Source organism: Ostrea edulis, chromosome 8, assembly GCF_947568905.1.
Source record: "Ostrea edulis chromosome 8, xbOstEdul1.1, whole genome shotgun sequence".
Taxonomy (NCBI): Eukaryota; Metazoa; Mollusca; class Bivalvia; order Ostreida; family Ostreidae; genus Ostrea; species Ostrea edulis.
Window position 1 is genome coordinate 42,159,109 of NC_079171.1, and position 20,143 is coordinate 42,179,251.

General features: G+C 34.8%; 2 protein-coding genes across 2 annotated transcripts in view; both read left to right on the forward strand.

Annotated features, from left to right (window-relative positions):
- The window catches only part of LOC125661688 (receptor-type tyrosine-protein phosphatase kappa-like), a 107,500-nt gene that overhangs the window by 30,975 nt on the left and 56,382 nt on the right, over positions 1-20,143 (forward strand). The window lies entirely within an intron of this gene.
- On the forward strand, positions 674-12,044 carry LOC130049064 (multiple epidermal growth factor-like domains protein 10). The gene is made up of 10 exons (XM_056146141.1): positions 674-1,022; positions 5,821-5,952; positions 6,049-6,186; positions 8,326-8,454; positions 8,601-8,738; positions 9,429-9,569; positions 10,582-10,719; positions 10,810-10,950; positions 11,034-11,160; positions 11,244-12,044. Exons 1-10 carry the CDS (start codon positions 686-688, stop codon positions 11,407-11,409), a joined length of 1,587 nt encoding a protein of 528 aa, XP_056002116.1. The 5' UTR covers positions 674-685; the 3' UTR covers positions 11,410-12,044.

Below are 20,143 nucleotides of genomic sequence, written 5' to 3' on the forward strand. Positions count from 1 at the left end.
TTATACGGTACCAATTTTGATGCACCAGATGCGCATTTCGACAAATAATGTCTCTTCAGTGATGCTCAACCGACATCTTTAAAATCCGAAATAAAAACTATGAAGTTTTAGAGCTAAATATAAAAGAAATCGGCTTCATTACTTATAACATCTTACTGATTTTTTCTATATGCCAGTACCTTATGATTTTTCATAGATAGCAATCAATTAACTCTTAAATAAACATAAGAAGATAAATACAAAATACAGCACGATTTATCCACGGAAAAGTATTTGAATTGAAACGTAACGAGACAGTCATTTGATGGTAACTATAAGATCAAACATCTCCCATATCATATATATCACAACACATACCACAAAAATCTATACAACATCAAAAACAAATATTGTTTTTTCTATAGATAGTCGCCAAAATATCGATTGAGTTGTCCCAGTTACCGATGGAATACACATATTGAATGGAAATGATTAATAGAAAATAATTCCGTTATAGGTTTTTTGTTTTGTTTATTTTAATTTACAATGCCTCACTTTTCATAATGGGAATATTCTATTTTCCGGCCTTAGAATCCCAAATGTTAATATCTACCATATCTAATTTTAGAATAATGGAAAACACATGCTTTTTCCCCTTTAATTGTTTTTTTTTTAAATAAATATTCAAGAGTATGTGTACTGAAAGATGGTGATAAATGGTATATTATTGCTATTTTGTGGGTTGTTTTATTTTTATTATTTTACGTTGTTTATGTTTTATATCTCAGATCCACAAAATTCATATGCTGGTAGATTTTTGGGGTTTTCGTTATACGTATCAAACACAACCGAGAGAACACAAGGTCATCTGTGTGCCCCTGACAAAAACTACACCAGAGACACCATACCCGCCGTCCTCAAAGTCACCTGTCCAGTTCACGGACAATACGTCATTTACTACAACGAAAGGCTATCAGGAATTACCTACCCTGCTGGTTATAGTACCTACGCATATAATGGTGTCTGTGAGGTAGAAGTATACGGTATGTGTAAATATTTTAGGATTTTCGTTAGATATAACTCATACATGATTCATTTATGTACTACTGCAATACATATTTAGTACGGAGACGAATGCATAGATTAATAAGTATAGCGGAGTTTTCTTAATTTTTTGCTATGTAGATAGCGTTATAAAGAGTGAATGTGAAGAAAATTAACGGATTCACTGATCAAATGAAATTTCATTTTATGAAAATATTGTATTTCTAGTCATTTGGTACGAATCATTTATTGGAGTGTTTGTATTTTGGTCAACAAACAAATCTTTTAAAATTAATATTCATCAAAAGGGCGAAGCAAAAAATGATAACATTGGTAAAAAAAAAAAAAAAGAGGTGAAGATAACGAACATTAATCAATCTCATTACTCCTACAAGGAATACAAAATAAAGAGTTTCTTATTGGACCCCTCTATATACCAGAGGTGGGATCAGGTCTGAAAGAGGAATATGAACCCTCTGTCGACCGGTCACACCCGCTGTTAGCCCTATATTTTGATCAGGTAAACGGTGTAATTCGTAGTCAAAATCAGTTTGCCAAGAACGGCCTAACAATCAGCATGAAACACGCAAGTACCTATAATCATAACAGGACCGAAATATCCCGAAGTTACAACCTAACATATGAGAATGGAACTCTAGCATAGCATCCTAGCACATGTTTCGGTATTTTAAACATTCAATCCGTCTATTCATTGAACTCAGGAAGAATAATGCAATCGATGTAATATTCAGCGTCGGCAAATATAGAAAAAGAGATACGCTATAAAGCTTGGACAATGTATTCATATCAATATTAATAGACACTATCATATTGAGTAATATTGTTTTGTGTTCCATCTTACTAAACCCGTGATAGCAGGATGCCATGTTGGTAGGGTGGCGATGACACGATCGTATGATGCCGATGACACGTTGGTAATGATACGATGACATGCTACAGTTGTCATTGTGCCATCATGTCTTTGTTCTCTTTTTATGTAAAACTTATACAGTACCAATTTTGATGCACCAGATGCGCATTTCGACAAATATTGTATCTTCAGTGACGCTCAACCGAAATGTTTGAAATCCGAGATAACAATGAAATTTTAGAGCTATTATAGGACAAAACGGTGTGTCAAAAAAGTGGAGTCAAATTCGTTGAAGAATAAGGGCTATGCGTGAGGGAGATAATCCTTAATTTTGAAATGAATTTCTAAATTTTAAAACAGCATTTAAATATATATCAGTATTTTCAAGCTATTAACGAAGTATTTAGCTACTGGGCTCTAGAGACCCTCAAAATGTAAAACTTATACGGTACGAATTTTGATGCACCAGATGGGCATTTGGACAAATAATGTCTCTTCAGTGATGCTCAACCGAAATATTTGAAATCTGAAATAACAATGAAGTTTTAGAGCTATCATAGGGAAAACAGTACGCCAAAAAAAGTGGAGTCAAATTCGTCGAAGGATAAGAGCTATGCATGAGGTAGATAATCCTTTATTTTGGACTGAATTTCTAAATTTTAAAACAGCAATTAAATATACATCCGTATTTTCAAGCTAGTAACGAAGTACTTAGCTACTGGGCTGTAGAGATCTTCAGGGATTAACAGTCCACCAGCAGAGGTATCGACCCAGGGGTCATAATGCAAAACTTATACGGTACCAATTTTGATGCAGCAGATGCGCATTTTGACAAATACTGTTTCTTCAGTGATGCTCAACCGAAATGTTTGAAATCCGAAACAACAATAAAGTTTTAGAGCTATTATTGGGAAAATTAGTGTGCCTTATTCATTATACATTATATCTCCTTTACATGATGTACAGGGTGTTACACTTTTAATCATCTATAACTTTATCAAACCAAAAGCAATTACAAAGATATTTTGTCAACATTTAGTGTATTAATATAAATCTTATTTGACAAAATTTCGGGAAATTCTGTTAAATAGTCAGTTAATTATGACATCATAATGACGTCATCAAATTTTCAAGATGGAACCTTCATGTGAACAGCTGGCAGAAATGGTCAAACTTTACTATGAGTGTAAATATGCTACTTTAGTCATTAGAACCATGCGAAAACAACATCCTGGAATGAAAGTGCTCAACAGAATGCTAATTTACAGACTTGTGAGGAAGTTTGAAGTTAAAGGCACCACAAATTATGGTATTGGGAGACCAAGGAGTGCCCGTACCAAAGAGAACATTGATCCCATTGATAGAGTTATTACTGAAACTCCCATAAAATCAGTTAGAAGGGTATTGCATGAACTGAATGGCACCGTTAGCAAATATAGTATTCATAGAATGCTCAAATTTCATTTAAAATTGATTCATACAAGATGATTGTGATGCAGCATTTAAAAGAGACAGACATTAGAAGTCGTTTAAAATTTGCCCATTGGATTTTAAGTAGACCCGACTCTGAAAATTTTACAGATGCCATATGGTTTTCCGATGAGGCCCACTTCCATCTTTATAATGTTGTCAATATACATGTACATAATTTTAGATTCTGGGGTTCGGCGAAACCCAATTTTTATGTGGAAAAACTTCTTAACTGTGAGAGACTTACTGTATGGGCTGCATTAAATTCAAGCGGAATAATTGGCCCTTCTTTCTTCGAAGACATCGAAGGCGATACAGTAACGGTTAATTCTGAGCGATGTTTAAAGTTAATGAAATCAAAATTTCTACCAGCTCTTAGACGAAAAGTTGTTAATTTCGATAATGTGTGGTTTCAGCAGGACGGTGCTACGCCACACACTGCAGGTTGTGTTCTTCAGTGGCTTGACAACACGTTTGGTGATCAATACATTTCTTATCATACCGCAAATGTTTGGCCACCGCACTCCCCCGACCTGAACCCCCTTGATTTCTTCTTGCGGGGTTATCTAAAAACCAGAGTGTAATCTCCTTCCCCACAAATAACAGAAGACTTAAAAACAGCAATTACACGAGAAATAAGATCAATCTCTGTTGATACATGTAAAGCTGTGGTAAAAGAAACTTCAGAAATCGTGTTCAAATAATGTTAAAGACAAAGGGACGTCATTTGGAACATATGTTGTAAAATGACATATTCCGAAGAAAGTTTTTGGTGATTAACAAGGAAGCTGTGACAAATGTATGCATTGACAAAAAAATTAAATCCTTTTTGTTATATGTTGTAAATTTCATAACTGTAACTTACGGTATTAAATTTTTATAACAGTTTAAAAGTCTAACATATGTTTTGGATCACCCTGTATATTCATACTTTTGATTCTTTGTGACCTAAATGTAGGAGAGGGCTAAGAAAAGATTGTTCCTGATGCCTGATCTCATGTACTTATCTGAACAAACTTTGTGTAATGAATTAACTGTTTATACACTAGTGTCAGCTGCAAATGTGGTGCATAAAGTATATATGCAAACGTGTTCTTTGGACCGATTTTCATTGAAAAATACAGCACATACATCAATGAAGTTGTCAAAGAAAATCTAAATACGCACCCAATTTGACAGAGAAACGACACAAACAGTAAGAGTCTGGACTCTCAATATGGACACAATATCCATGTTTCTTTATATTTACTACAATAATCATCAATTGTAAACATCACCATGCGATTTTTTTTAGCAATTCTGAGCATACTAAAAGAATCTCATCTCATGAGTCTTAAGTTTTTATATTATAATTTTTTTTTTGGTGACCTTGTTCGACTTTGTAGACGACGTATCGTTTCATAGGGGGTTATTTCCTCATCTATTTGATAAAACGTCATGATCTTTGAAAAGTAGTAACTTGGTTCAGATATTCAGCTCCAGAGAAACACTTTATCAAATGAAATCCGTCGAATAAATATCGACTTTATTGACTTTATCAAAGGTTAAATCAAACTTTAAAATATTTTTTTTTTTTGTAATTTGGGGCTCATGGATCATTTCTTTGTAATGCAAATAGTTATTACTCGATTCTACCTAATTTCACCTGATTCCCCCTGAATGTAAAATCTAACACATAAGAAAGTACGACCAGCATACAGAATCCGATGTTTCATCTCACACACAAATAACTGCAGATAAGCAAATGTAAGATAATAATTTATTTATTCAGTAATAAACGGTTATAAATACTACATGTGCATGCATTTTTTCATCGCGGGTTCCTATGGATCCTTTTCCTCAAATCATTTTCCGTTGAAATCTGTTTCATGGCGACCCATTCTAGAGTTATTTAATTTACTTTACCCAACAATACCAGCTTTGTTGAAGTTTTATGGCAGAAATTGAAAAGTTATCAACACTAAGTATGCACCACTTGTAACCCAGAACAAATGGTTTGGAGCTCGTGCAAACGTTTAGGCCAAAGGCAGACTCCCAACTAGAATGTTCTTTTTACGTGCAAAGTTCTATTATCTCAACATACAAAATTACATATGGAGATAGATTGGCTAGTCCCCATCGTATTTTATTTTATTGCGTCGCTCTTTATTTTTCTTAGTACTTTTAGACATATTAATAGAGTGATACTGTGTTGGGAATGTAAGTTCGACTCAATGAACCCTTGTACTGAAGAACTCCCCATTATTTAGGAATTTCAGGTTTGGTCAGAAGTACCATGTTATCCTTTTTCGCTTGTCAAGACGTTTAAGACATATGTGAAGTTAGTTTCGAATTCGTCCGAGGACCCCCCCCCCCCCCCCCCCCGCCTTCATTGAAAAACGATGTAAATAGCTTTAACATTGTCCTATACTTAGTTTTTAAGTATTCCATCATATGTTTTTCCAATTTCTACTAAGGCTGTCCTATACCCGGTTACTATGGACCTGACTGTTCTACCCCTTGTCCCGATACCTGTCGCTACTGTCACATAGAGACTGGAGCCTGTCTGGGATGTAAACCTGGATATCAGGGACATCAGTGTGAACTACGTATGTCTGTTTAAGTGATACTTATATCTTTTTATAGATTTATCTTATGTTGTTCAGGATTGTCTCCTTTTATTTCATGATGTATTTTATTTGAAGTTTGCAGCCATCAGTACTATGGAGAACTATGTAGGGAGACCTGTGGTAACTGTAGTGACGGGGTGACGTGTAACAATGTAGACGGAACGTGTACAAACGGATGTGACGTCGGTGTCTATGGAGATAAATGCAAAACACGTATGTCTTGACGATATAAGCTATACTAGTACACACTTTTAGTTCTTAAGTTGTTTGTATTACTACCTGTAAATATTTTTCAATAATATTGATACCTCACTAGTTGTCGGTGAATTACCATATATTTGCACCTGTTCTCATAGTTCAAGGTCATAGCTAGGTGAGTTTTTTAACATGTCAATGCCTGTCGCGACACGATCACTCTGTTTTTCTACATCATTATTGGAGTATAAATAGCAGCCAATGAAAAACAAATGGTGATAGATTTTATTTTGGGCCATATTCAGACTGCATAAACCATGTTTATCATCAACATTTTGTGAGACATGTTCTTCTTCGTGTTCACCTTTGGGCAGAAACTGAATTTACTGTAAATAATTTTCAAAGGTGTGTTGTTTTTTTCCAATGAAACGTGTAAAGCGAGACATTTATTGTCATTTGAAATTTCAAAATTCAAATTTGACAGCCAGTGGGTGTTTGTTATTGTTTACAGCGGATGTCACCTACATATAACTCAGGAATGGTGGCATAAAGAGTGTAGCTATCTTTGACTTATTTAATATCAGCCTCCGAAAGATAAATCCAAAATAAAATTTTAATCTAATTTGAGATGTATCAATTATGCTCACGTTTAATTACTTGTATTTATCGCTGAATGTTTAAAGTTTTTGCAACAACAACAACAACAACCCCCCAAAAAAAAACACCAATCAATTACATGTATGAAATAAAATAATATTCCTCTATTATGTTTAAAAAATGATCAATACATTGTACATCTGTATAATTTGGTAGCTATGTTCTCAAGCAATTAACTACACATGTACATACGTACAGTGTTATGTCAGTGCAATTACTGTCCTGGTTAAAAACAATGAAGGTTTTTTTCTCGGTGTAGTGTGGGTCATTCCATCTCTATGGTGGAAAATCATTGTCCAACGTCTGTCATATCTTTCGTCCGTAGTTTTGAATTCTGGGATGAGGTGGTGTGAATAGTGTCATTTCATACTATAATCGCCAATCGTTTTTATCTGCGATGCGTTACTTGCAGATGCTGAATGAGCATCCTTCTTTGTTAATCGGTATTTTTAAGGATGACAAATCTTCCATCATTATCAACATCACTATTGTATTCAATTTCCAAATAGCCAGTAAATTCTACATTTGCCTGCACCTCTTTCCTCACGCATTTTGATGATATACATGTTTTCCTGGTTAAATTGCCAAATTTCCCTTGTGATGAGTCAAAATGAGGGTGAAAACTGCAATAATAATGTAAGAACTAATGTTTTATGGCCTCTATTTGCATTTCACTAACATCCAAAATTTATTTTTGTTTTTTCCCCATTGCTTTTGCATATTCTCAAAATGATTAGGTAGTACAACATATATATTTGATGCTGATGTGTGAAGTCTAATTGACCTCTCACATGATAACATGAGTAAATGTATTAACATACATTACTTTATATGCAATTTTGCTTTAAAGCCAAAATAAGGAGAATTTTGCTTCTATTACTTTTTTAAAATGTTATTTCACGGGAGTTTATCAGGCTCAGTCTTTAAGGTTGTTTCCGAAATCGCCGTGATTCCCACTTCTAACTCTGGAGCGTTTGAAGGAGGAGCAATCTCTACGCGCCCATGGCAAGAGCGGAGTTCGAACTAACGACCTCCCGGTGACCACACGAACGCTTTACCACTGAGTCACCAAACCGGCCCATTGGTGCATGCGGTGATACAGTAATCAAAGAGAGAATACTGTGAAAAATGTGTTCTAAGTTACAATTATTATCAATAAAACTCGTTATTTAATAATCATGTCTTCCAAATGCGTACCACAGATGCATGTACTATTTCTCCCCAATATACAACTTTTTAAAGTGAAGATATGAGTTCACGTAAAAAGGTCAGACAATGGTATATGTCCATATATCAAAGTCGCTAAAAGCTACCAATATCAATAAAAGTGTATGCAACGTACATTCAGACAGACGCAGAACAGATTTCGAATATTACATGCAAGTTTAAGTCCAAACAATTTAAACAAACATTGAATTAATAAAGTTTTAACTCAGAAAAAAACTCTCAGAAAATGTAACACTGGTTACTGGCACTTATTTTGTAATACTGATTTTATAGCTTGTCCTGTTGGATGGCATGGGGAAAACTGCTCACTGCCGTGCGGAAGTTGTGACACGTGTGACATATTTACAGGACAATGTACATCTCCCTGTTACCAGGGCTGGAAAGGACAACAATGTATTGGTGGTAATTTTTCGGTTATATGGAATGGGTGCAGCATTTGTTGAAACGCTCCATTAAACGTATTTTCTTTCTTAAAAAGAGTATTGACGAATATCAATATAAAATATGGCTTAAAGATACCGTGATAACTGATAATTGTCAATTTATAGAATGTGACCAGAGGAGATATGGACTTGGTTGTATATATGAATGTGGAGCTTGTCTAGAATACATACAATGTCACCACATAAATGGATCATGCCTCCAGGGATGTGATTTCGGTTTTCAAGGAGAATTGTGTAAAACTGGTAGGACCTAGTATCATTCGAGAATGTAAAAGCTGGTATCAAATAACAAAACGCATCATACTTGTGTTTGGGGGTTTTTCTGAATAAATGCAGTATGTTCCTTTCAAAGATATGCCTGTAATTCCCATGGGAATTCCAATAGATTGTTGGAAGACCTAATCACCAAATGTATTGTCAATAAGGAACTCTAGCATATTCTCATTTACCGTTAAACTTTTTTGCGTTAATCCAATTTACGCGTTATTGCAAGTATATATCGCAAACAAAAAAATTCGAATAAAATTTACACTGATTGTGTACCATATCTTACAAGACTGTGTAAGATATTTTGTTCAGGAACGTATATATTTGTAAGATGCAGGTATGTTAAACACAATTTGTAATTAAGTTCTAAAGACAGTTTATATTATATATACAATGCATTTAACAATAATACCCATTAACAAAAATCATGAAAAGTTTCACACACGTTGTTTCATTATTGGTTTTATTAGACCTTCATGCATCATGTGAGTATTCATAACTTCACATGTTTTTTTTTTCACCAAACATAACTTTCATTTTCAAAGCGAGATTGAAAATATAATATTAATTGGACTCCAGGGCTCATTTAACTACTTTTAAAATGAATCACAGCATTTTGTTATTGTAAGTGTTTAGATTCTCAATTAGTAACTTTTGTAATTCTAGCATGTCCAGTTGGTTTTTATGGAACGAATTGCTTAGAAAGATGCAGCAGAAACTGTGTAGTTCCAGAACAGTGTAACAAAACATCCGGGGAATGTGAGGGAGGCTGTCAACCAGGATGGAGAAGGATTCTATGTGATACAAGTAATTGCTGTTTAAATTGCTTTTGATTAACATTTTCTTGGAATGTCGCACCTTCTTACATGCACCACTACCCAATTATCCACACATCAATATAGTCAATGAAAGATGAACAGGTGGAGAAAACGAACAGTGATCAATCCAATCGGAATGAATTAAGGAATACAAAATAGAGAGTTGAGCAAACCCGGATACATTTGTGTACTAGAGATGGGATCAGGTGTCTAGAAAGAGTAAGAATCCCCTGTCGACCGGTCACACCCACCGTGAACCCTATATCAAGATCAGGTAAACGGAATCCCCCATAGTCAAAATCATTGTGAATGTATGTTCATATATCAGGTATACAGTTTCGAGAAGATAACTTTTTAACGCATTTTCTCGATTTCTTAACAAGTTAAAAAGGAAAGATATACATCTTATCTTATAAATACCACGTCATGTGGAACAATGATTACAACCTCAACAATTTTAATCTGAACTTCGATATATCAAATAGTTAGGAGGAGAGGCAACTCACCCTTAAATATATATATATATATATATATATATATATATATATATATATAAGTCCCATTCACAACTTCAAGCTTACATATTTACTATTCACAACTACAATGCAAAAAATGTTGGGGGTCATCCAAATATTTTATTAGAACGTACAAATAAAGAGAAACTCATGTTGTCAAGAAAGGGGAGGTCATATTCTTCACCCCATCCTCTGATTGTACATACCCGAGCAGTAATTCTCCATAAAATATATAGCACAACTGGTAATCAGTTTTATTTTGGATTTATCATAAAATGTCATATCTATAGTTTGACACAAAGGCGCCGAAACATATATACAGTGTGATTTTAACCTTCCAGTAAGATGATGCAAGTCATGTTACATTACGTGCGCAATACTTTTTATCATACTATTCGTGTATTTAGTCTTATCCTCAGTACAAAAAGATCATTGATTAAGAAAACTGAGACCCACCCTGCATCTTTATACAAATCCTTACAATAGAATGTGTTGATAACCAGTACGGACAAGACTGTAATCAGACGTGCGGAAAATGTCGAGAGGGCAAGCAGTGTCATCACGTCAGCGGTTCCTGTAATGCTGACTGTGAACCTGGATACCGGGGCAACAAATGTGATGAGGGTAAAGTTTATGTGTGCTGAAGTACGAGATCCACATATAAAGTAACCGTAGATTCCTATTTCATTCACTTATTATTTGTAAATTTTCTAGTCTGCGAGTTTGGCCATTTTGGTGCTAGTTGTAAAGAAGAATGCAGCGTATTCTGTGGGAAATCACGTGATTGTCATCATGTGACGGGCTATTGCAGATCGGGTTGCAGAACTGGATGGCGTGGAAATGATTGTTTAGAAGGTTGGTATACAGGTACGTGTACATCAATGCATTGTTAAAGGTGTTAGACAAACCATACACCACCGTATCAATTCATTTTTCAGTCGATACTCAACAACAGGGCACAGCGTGCGACAGAAACTGCGAGACCAGATTCTATGGTGTCTTATGTGCCTTTTGTGTTATCGTGGTTCTAAATGGGGTGTATGGTCTCTACAAAATCATGGAATGGTAAGCAGCTTCTCTCAAACTCATCACATACGACATTATCATGAAAAGCCTTGATTCAAATGTGGAATGAAATAATTTTACAGGAAGAAGAAGAAGAGATTAGACAAAAATAAGAAATATCGTGCGAGTGACTCCACCATTTGCACCAAAGACACAGTCTTACAAGTCCGTAAAGATGAAAATGTCAACAGCGCATATCAAGAGCTTGGAGAATTGAGTCCCTCTTCAACATATGACACCATTCGTTAGAGAGATATAGTGTTTGCATATGATTTTGCTACGACATGGTTATCAACATATTTTTCATCACGATACCATAAGGTTGCAGTGTTCAACGCCTCCGATATAGCAATTTTCTAAACACACACTCTTCTAAAATAAAAAAGAATAAATAAAAAGTACGAGTAAATAGTTGTTACCATGGTCTCTAGCCCTTTCTATCCGTCCGTTTGTTATGCGTTCTTTTTCTTCCAACTTCTTATATTTTAAGGAGTAACCAAATTTGTTTAGATATGATAGGTTATTCTTTATATATGTGCAAGAAAATGTTGATCCTTTTATTTTCACCATAGGGGCCAAATGGAGTTTGAAAATTTGCGAGAAAAGGTATCCAAAATTATATTTTACTGAATAGGCAAATTATCATTTGAAAGATGGTTGGTTGATTGATTGATTGCGGTTTTATGCGGCTTTGGGCAATATGTCAGCCATTTCATGAGAGTATAAAGATAATTGGTGATGTTCTGTAGATTTCTAAAAATCATTTTAGATTTTGTCCTGGAAGCTAACTGGAGGTAAGACTAAAATGATTTCTTTCGACAATAAAAGCCATGGTTCCCAGAATTACTCTTACATTTTACTTAGTAACAAAACCATCATGTTGGAAGGTAGTCGGTGGTATCCTATATATGCGCATTGATGTTTCACAATTTTCATTATCACATGGACAAGGGGGTAATTGGGGGCTAGAGAGCACATTTTTTTCTACAGATAAACCAGTTCCAAAACTCCTCTTACAATTTATGCAGTAACCGAATCACCGTTTGGGAGATGATTGATAGTGCCCTTAAAATTGCAGTACGATTTCTAAATCTACGGACAAATGAGGTGGAAAAAACGACAAAAATCTGGTGCTCAGTGAATTGTGCCTCATGGAACATTAATATACATGCATTTGCTTTTTGGGTGAAAATGTCAACCATTTTAAAGTTATCTGAACATTTTCAACAATATAGGGGTTGGTATGACCCAGGAGCACCTGCTCGTATCAGGATACTCAGTGCATCTTCCTATAAAAATGTATATGTAGAACTTATACGGTACCAATTTTGATGCACCAGATGCGCATTTCGACAAATAATGTCTCTTCATTGATGCTCAATGGAAATGTTTGAGATCCGAAATAACTATGGAGTGTTAGAGCTAAATATAGCCAAAATACAGCCTGCCAAAAAAGTGGAGCCAAATTCGTTCAAGGATAAGAGCTATGCATCAGGGAGATAATCCTTAATTTTGAAATGAATTTCTAAATTTTATAACAGCAATTAAATATAAATGCATGTATGTAAAAGTTATACGGTACCAATTTTGATGCACCAGATGCGCATTTCGACAAATAATGTCTCTTCAGTGATGCTATATAGTTTAAAAGTCATCATGTAAAAGGTATACGGTACCAATTTTGATGCACCAGATGCACATTTCGACAAATAATGTCTCTTCGGTGATGCTCAAGCCGAAATGTTGTAAATTCGAAATGATAAAAAAACTTGTAAGAGCAAAAAGGAAAACTAGAGTGCCAAAAACACCTGGAACCAAATTCGTCCAAGGATGGGATCTATGCATGAGGAGATATCATCCTTAATTTTGAAATGAATTTCTAAATTATAACAGTGCAATTAAATATACATCCGTACTTTCAAACTAGTAACGATGTACTTAGCTACTGGGCTGTAGAGACCCTCGGGGACTAACAGTCCATCAGCAGAGGCCTCGACCCAGGGGTCATAATGTAAAACTTATACGGTACCAATTTTGATGCACCAGATGCACATTTCGACAAATAATGTATCTTCATTGATGATCAAGCCGAAATGATCTCACGTTTTAAATACAATTCAACAATTATCAAATATGGTTTGGGATGACCCCAGTACTTAATGCATTTTGACATATGGAGAACGGATTGTTGTGGTATAGGGTGTACTTACTTGAGTGAGGGTATTACTGTCTTGTGATGACATTTTATTCTTTTATTTAAGTTGTTAACGTTCTTTTTGATTTATCACTCATCGTGTATCTTTAAAATTCGATGTGAATTCAGTAGCCTGCCTCGATTTTCAATAAAAAGAGAAAACATTTTTCAGACCAGAAATCGCCAAATACTTGATTTTAACCTGTCCTTGTGTTTTGTATGAAGTGCATTTGAGATATGAAAATATGAGTTATAAGATTGATTGCTGTTCGTTATTTTCGCCTTTCAATTACACATTGCAAAATTGATATTTTCTATTAAGGTATTAATTTTCAACAGCATGAAAGGTGAAGATAACGAATAGCGATCAATATCATAACTCCTATAAGCAATACAAAATAGAGAGTTGAGCAAATACGGACCCCTTGATATACCAGAGGTGCGATCAGGTGCTTAGAAGGAGTAAGCATCCCATGTCGACCGTAAAAACCCTCCGTCAGCCTTATATCTCGACCAGACCAGGTAAACGAAGTTATCAGTAGTCAAAATCAGTGTGCCAAGAACGGCCCAACAAGTATGAAACAAATCAGACTACATTTGACCAAATGATAGGTTGTATTAGCAAACTAGATTGTTATAACGATCCTATAATTTGTGAAATACTTACTTTAAACGAGACCGTTGAACCCCCCCCCCCCCCCCATCAACTTTGTCAGTAGCCTGCCTCGATTTAAAAACTGACCATGCACAGAACAATCTCTTGCGTATCTAATCAGTTGATATATATAAACACCATATGCAGGTGATAATGGAATATTGCTATATCAATATGGAAAGGTGACGATGGATATGCTGAAATCATTCCCTATGTCATAAAGTTGAGTTGTTAGTTTGCCGTTCATATCTCTTTCCAATATGATATCTAAGTATAAAGCAGAAGTGGACGAGCTGTGGTGTCTTTTATTTCGAGTTCACAGGGATATATCGAATCGATATATAGGTGAAAATTATTACTGTTTATAAATAATACGTTGTCGATGTATCTAAATGTAGAATTGGAGTCACAGCAACATGTTTTTTTATTCAATTCTGCTCCAAGAAAATATCAAAACAGGTCACCTAACAAAAGAGCACAAAATATTATAAACGCGATCCCGTGACATTGAAATTACAATCAAAACAGAACAGTATCTTGTTGATTAAAGGTTTTTACGATTATTTTAAATTTAGCTAAACCAGAAAGAGTAACCTTAATATATCACCTTAAATATGCATGTTTCTGCTGTTTTGTTGTTTCATAACTCCCAATAATTGATACAAACAGGCATTTTATCTATAAATATCCAAAGCCTTCGCTTCACAAATCGTCACTTATGGGAAGAGACATTATTTGTCGAAATGCGGATCTGGTGCATCAAAATTGGTACCGTATAAGTTTTACATTATGACCCCTGGGTCGAGGCCTCTGCTGGTGGACTGTTAGTCCCCGAGGGTCTCTACAGCTCAGTAGCTAAGTACTTCGTTACTAACTTGAAAATACGGATGTATATTTAATTGCTGTTCTAAAATTTAGAAATTCATTTCAAAATTAAGGATTATCTCCCTCATGCATAGCTCTTATCTTGGACGAATTTGGCTCCACTTGTTTGGCACGTTGTTTTTGGCTATATTTAGATCTAAAATTTCATAGTTATTTCGGATTTCAAACATTTCGGTTGAGCATCACTGAAGAGACATTATTTGTCGAAATGCGCATCTGGTGCATCAAAATTGGTACCGTATAAGTTTTACATGATGAGTTATCCGTGATACGTCATAAGGCCATGCGTATCGATATGCTGCAGTAGCTATGTACATGTGTGTAAATAAATTAAATTGAAAGTCATAGATTATACAGAATGAATGATAACTGTTAAAACATTTACGATTTTTGTTTAGTATTTAAGATTAGCAATCTAATCAAAATGAGATCTTCTCAAACTGTTACACTGGAGAAGGTAGAGAAGATCCGAATTTAACTAGACTGGGACATTACCCTACAACGTGTCGAAGGAAACAGCCGATTCACCGATACCGATTTAATTTTAAAATACTTTTTTACTACGCTGGCACGCAGCATCTTTTTCCAAAGGTCGAGGAGGAGGTGGGTTACCGGATTTTGAAATTCTTGATAACTAAATTCACAAGGTCAATAGTGAAAACTTATAGTTTATAATCGCCCCCACTCTCTTCTATAAAAATAGGGGGAGGGGCAGTCACCCATTATGTAGTTGCATTTTTGATACATTACCACGCAGCAGCATCGTATTTCAAAATTCCTGATAACTATTAACAAGGTTTTTTTCTTTAAAAAATGGTGGGGGGGGGGGGGGAGAGGCTAGACATTCCATATACATGGTCTCAATATTCAAAACTCCAAGCATGGGAGTAGATAGAAGCAGTAAACCAATATATACAATTGTAATGGTATGTGAGATCTAAGGTGCATATACCGGGTATATAAAAAGTGAACGCTGCACAGAAATATCTGTGATTGACCAGGTCCGGGGCGATTTTCATTGCCTTAATACAGTACCTGGTATAAGAGTTATTAAAGTCAGTCTCTGTGTTTATGTCCAATGCAAGGTGAAGATAACGAAAGTGATCAATCTCATAACTCCTACAAGCAATACAAAATAGATAGTTGGGCAAACACGGACCCCTGGACACACCAGAGGTGGGATCAGGTGCCTAGGAGGAGTAAGCATTCCCGGTTGACCGGTCACACCCGTCGTGAGCCCCATATCTGAAGGACAATGAGCTTATCAATGAGTAATCTGTCGTTGTAAGAAAATATCATATTGTTGGCATTCACAGATAAAACACAATTTGTCAAATTAACATATAACACATCACTTGTAAGGGAAAATGTCGATACATGTATATTGAATTAAGTGGGCTAGATAGAATGCAATATGAAGGTGGTTTTCTCCGACTTGCCTCTCTGATAAAACTGTAACGAAACTCTTTTTGTGCTGATCATTACAGCTATATATTGTGTAACACAGTATAATGGGACTTCTAAATGTTACTTGCACGATTTGAAATACCACGTTTTCATATTCATTTACACGTACAAGCAATAAGAATCGTGGTAGAAATCTTTTTAAATGTCACATATTTTGTTACCAAAATAATAGAAATTTAACATTGCATTTATCTATAATTATGTATTCATTTGAAGTAAGTGATAAATAAAAGATAATGGCTTAAAACTTACTTTTCTTAACCATTGAGGTTTTCAAAGAGTAAATGACAATATTTTTACATCGAATAAAATCTGCATGTATCACGATTTGGGATAGGCATATGACATTTAATTTTGTTAGGAATTGGACAGGGAATAATTTCTTATAAAGTTTGTCAATGTATCCCATGACCTCAAAGAGATCTACGGGGTCAAAGGTCATATATGTGCACAATTTTGCAATTTTTTCTCTCTGAAATATATATATTACGACCCCTCTCACTAGATTAGAGTCAAAAATAGGAAATTCTAAATCTCTGAGCTGATGTGCCTTTAAAAATACTACAAACGCATTACAATCAACTTAATAAATTTTATTTACAAACAAATATTTTTGGTTGCTAAGTAACAACACACGTAGTACAATTTTGACCGTGATTTGCCTTTCTACATACATTTGACACAATTTAAACACAATTACATTGAATGATGATTAGTAAATGTCACATTATTTTAAAAATATAATCTTTAAATAAATCTTAATCATTCTAACACAAAAATATGATGAAGAGAATTAAGGTCAATGGTCATAAAATGGAAACTTTGTACTTTATATACATTGTACATATCCATCATTTTCTAATAATATGACGTTTTGCCATTATGTTCCACTAAATAGAATAAATATTGCGACATTAAAACAAAGATCTTTATTGTTAATTTAAAATAGTTTAATTTTTTGCATTCAAATATATTTGGTTGCTAAGCAACAGCAGTTACAGCACCTTATCAAATGTTATCAAAAAGTACTACCCGTTTTTCCTCTGCAAGTTCAACGTATACGTATACGAATGTTGAAGTACTTACTTTCAATCACTAGATTTAAATGTACTTGCATCATATTTAACAAAAATGTTCTTTTAATCAACCTTTTAAAACTGATTTCTAGACATCATTCCTGATACACTGTACTGGGTTGTTCCAATAGGGGCATGCATTGACCAATATTTGTCTATCGACTGGAACTTCACAGCAAACATGTATAAGATAATGCACACAAATCTGGGGAAAAAAAGAATTGTTTAATACTTAGCCCTAAATACTAATGTATTGTCATAGCTTTTGAATGCTCAATTGGCATTGTAAATGTTTTCTATAGTCAAGGCCCTCTGAAAATTACTAGTATGCATTAATTACTTATGAAATTTTCTCAGAGGTAATTGTAGTGCACATCTAATAAATGTGTTAGACGTACAGCAAGATTAATTTTGGTAAAGATAATATTTTTATTATGCGTTTTATTATTCGTTTTCAACTGAAAATCATTGTCACAATATCGGTACTTTAAGACTAGTAATACCTGTACAATTACTCTTCAGTGAGAGGATGCGAACTTCCTTAGAAAGCATAATGACAATCCTTCCCCAAAGATATGACCATCTCAGCATAATGGTTGGTGGCAATACAGATGGAGAAAACCAAATCTTCTGTCAAAAACAGCTTCCTAAAATCTGCAGTTCTCTGAATAATCGGGTCCCATATCTGAAAGAAAATTGCAAATAAAATCAGTATTGGCCACCATACTTTTTTTGTCAGCATTTAGAAAACTTGTCATACTTTATCATTAGAAACAGAATAATGATTTTCCATTTTTTGCCTCTTTTTGTGTGAATGTGATACCTAGTAATGCAGTTAAAAAAAAACAGTAAAACACGCATTTTAGTGTATCATGATGCCATGATTCCATTTGTGAATGTATTATCTGGATTTATCGATTATTATTTATTGTTAACCAAATGTATACATATTTAACCCTATATTCAACCTCAAAGAGTCATACAACTGAATGTCAGGTTTTCACTCTGAATGAAATGCCACAGTTCTTGGATCAGGTGTCCCTGTGTCCTTCATATCAGCATCCTTCCATCGCATGTCTGGATTTACCAGCAGACTGTCACTAGCGGACTATACCTGGGAACATCCCACTAAATATTGGGATGTCAATACCCTTTTTAAAGATGAAAAGAAATTACAATTAAGAATTGATGGTTTATGTTTTAAGCAAAATATAAGTTTCATGGTAGCAAGGGACAGTTTCGCACTTAAGTACAGCTCAAATTTATTTAAAGATAGAGATGTCATGTATTTGAAGTGACATTTGGTAGGGGATTGCATACGTACATGTGTTACAAATGAATGGAATATTTTTATTATACATTGCAAGTGTAGCAGAGTGCGTAATGAAAAAAAAATATGCGTGATGTAGGTGTCTGCATTATGCCTAGCATATACATTGGGGGGTGGGGGTACTGAAGAAATTCAGGTTAAGACCTACAGGGTCCACGAAAATACTGCAACTCTGAGGGAAAGTATGTGACCCCAGATATAAAAGTAGAATTGAATTGGTTCTTCATGGTACACAGTGTCTAAATCCCCTTGCATGGTACTCTGATAGGGTGTGAAAGAGAGAATCTAGGCAAGATCATAGCTCATAGCATACCAGTACCAGCATATATGGATCACATGTAATTTATGGTCATAAGCTACTCAGTGTATATAAAATACATGCATTTGGATAAAAGAGAAATATATATGATTTTTCATTAGCCTGTCATAATCAGACTTTGATGTTACGTACCCTCACCACCCCCCCCCCCCCCCCACCCCCATTTCGGCCCAAATACACATCTCGTTTATATTTCTTTTACAATATGAAGAAAATAATTCAAATTATGATAATAAATTCTATCATTACAATGACGTAATGTGTGTTTTCCTAACAGATTGTGTTTTCTTTTCATAGAAAGATAATTTTTTAATAAACATGGAAAAACCCTGGAAAATAGCCCTCTCACCAGCGGCCATGAATGCCCAGTCTGACTAAAACCACACCATCCCCCTTCTCATTGTACACTAAATCCACCAACTTCTTACACTCGCGTGTCAGGTAAGGAGAGAATTCTGGAAAATGGGGGGTGTTAATCAGACGGATTAATGCCGGACCAGGACATATTAAATGATGTCAGCTCTTAATAAACAATTGGGTGTTATTCACTTGGTTTAGATATCATAAAATATAAATATTTTCTTTCATGAAACGACAAATTATGGTATGAAATCGCGTTGATTAATCGTGAATTTTTCATAACATAACATAACTGCTATTTTTTTTCTAGTCGTCCTATGTGGCTACATCCACTTACATGTACATGTTTATACTGAATGCATGATCGTTTGGGTCATCCTGCAACAGGAATTCCAGGGCATCTTCTTCTTACATCAGGTCCTTTTAAAGATGTAAAATACAAGCCTTCCCTGTGACAGTGAAGCTGTGTTGTTTTCGTTGAAACGGAAAGACATTTGTTCCCCGTGCGCACTTTCAGAAAACCCCGTGAGGCCCGCGATCCCGATCACGGAAAAATAAAACTATAGGCTATATGCGAACTTCTTTTTAGTAGCATTTGTTTGGCAGGGAGAAAATTATTACTATTCCGAACAAATATAACGTTTTTATTATATAGCTTATAAATAGTCTAACATAAAATCTGCGTAAAATCTAGAGA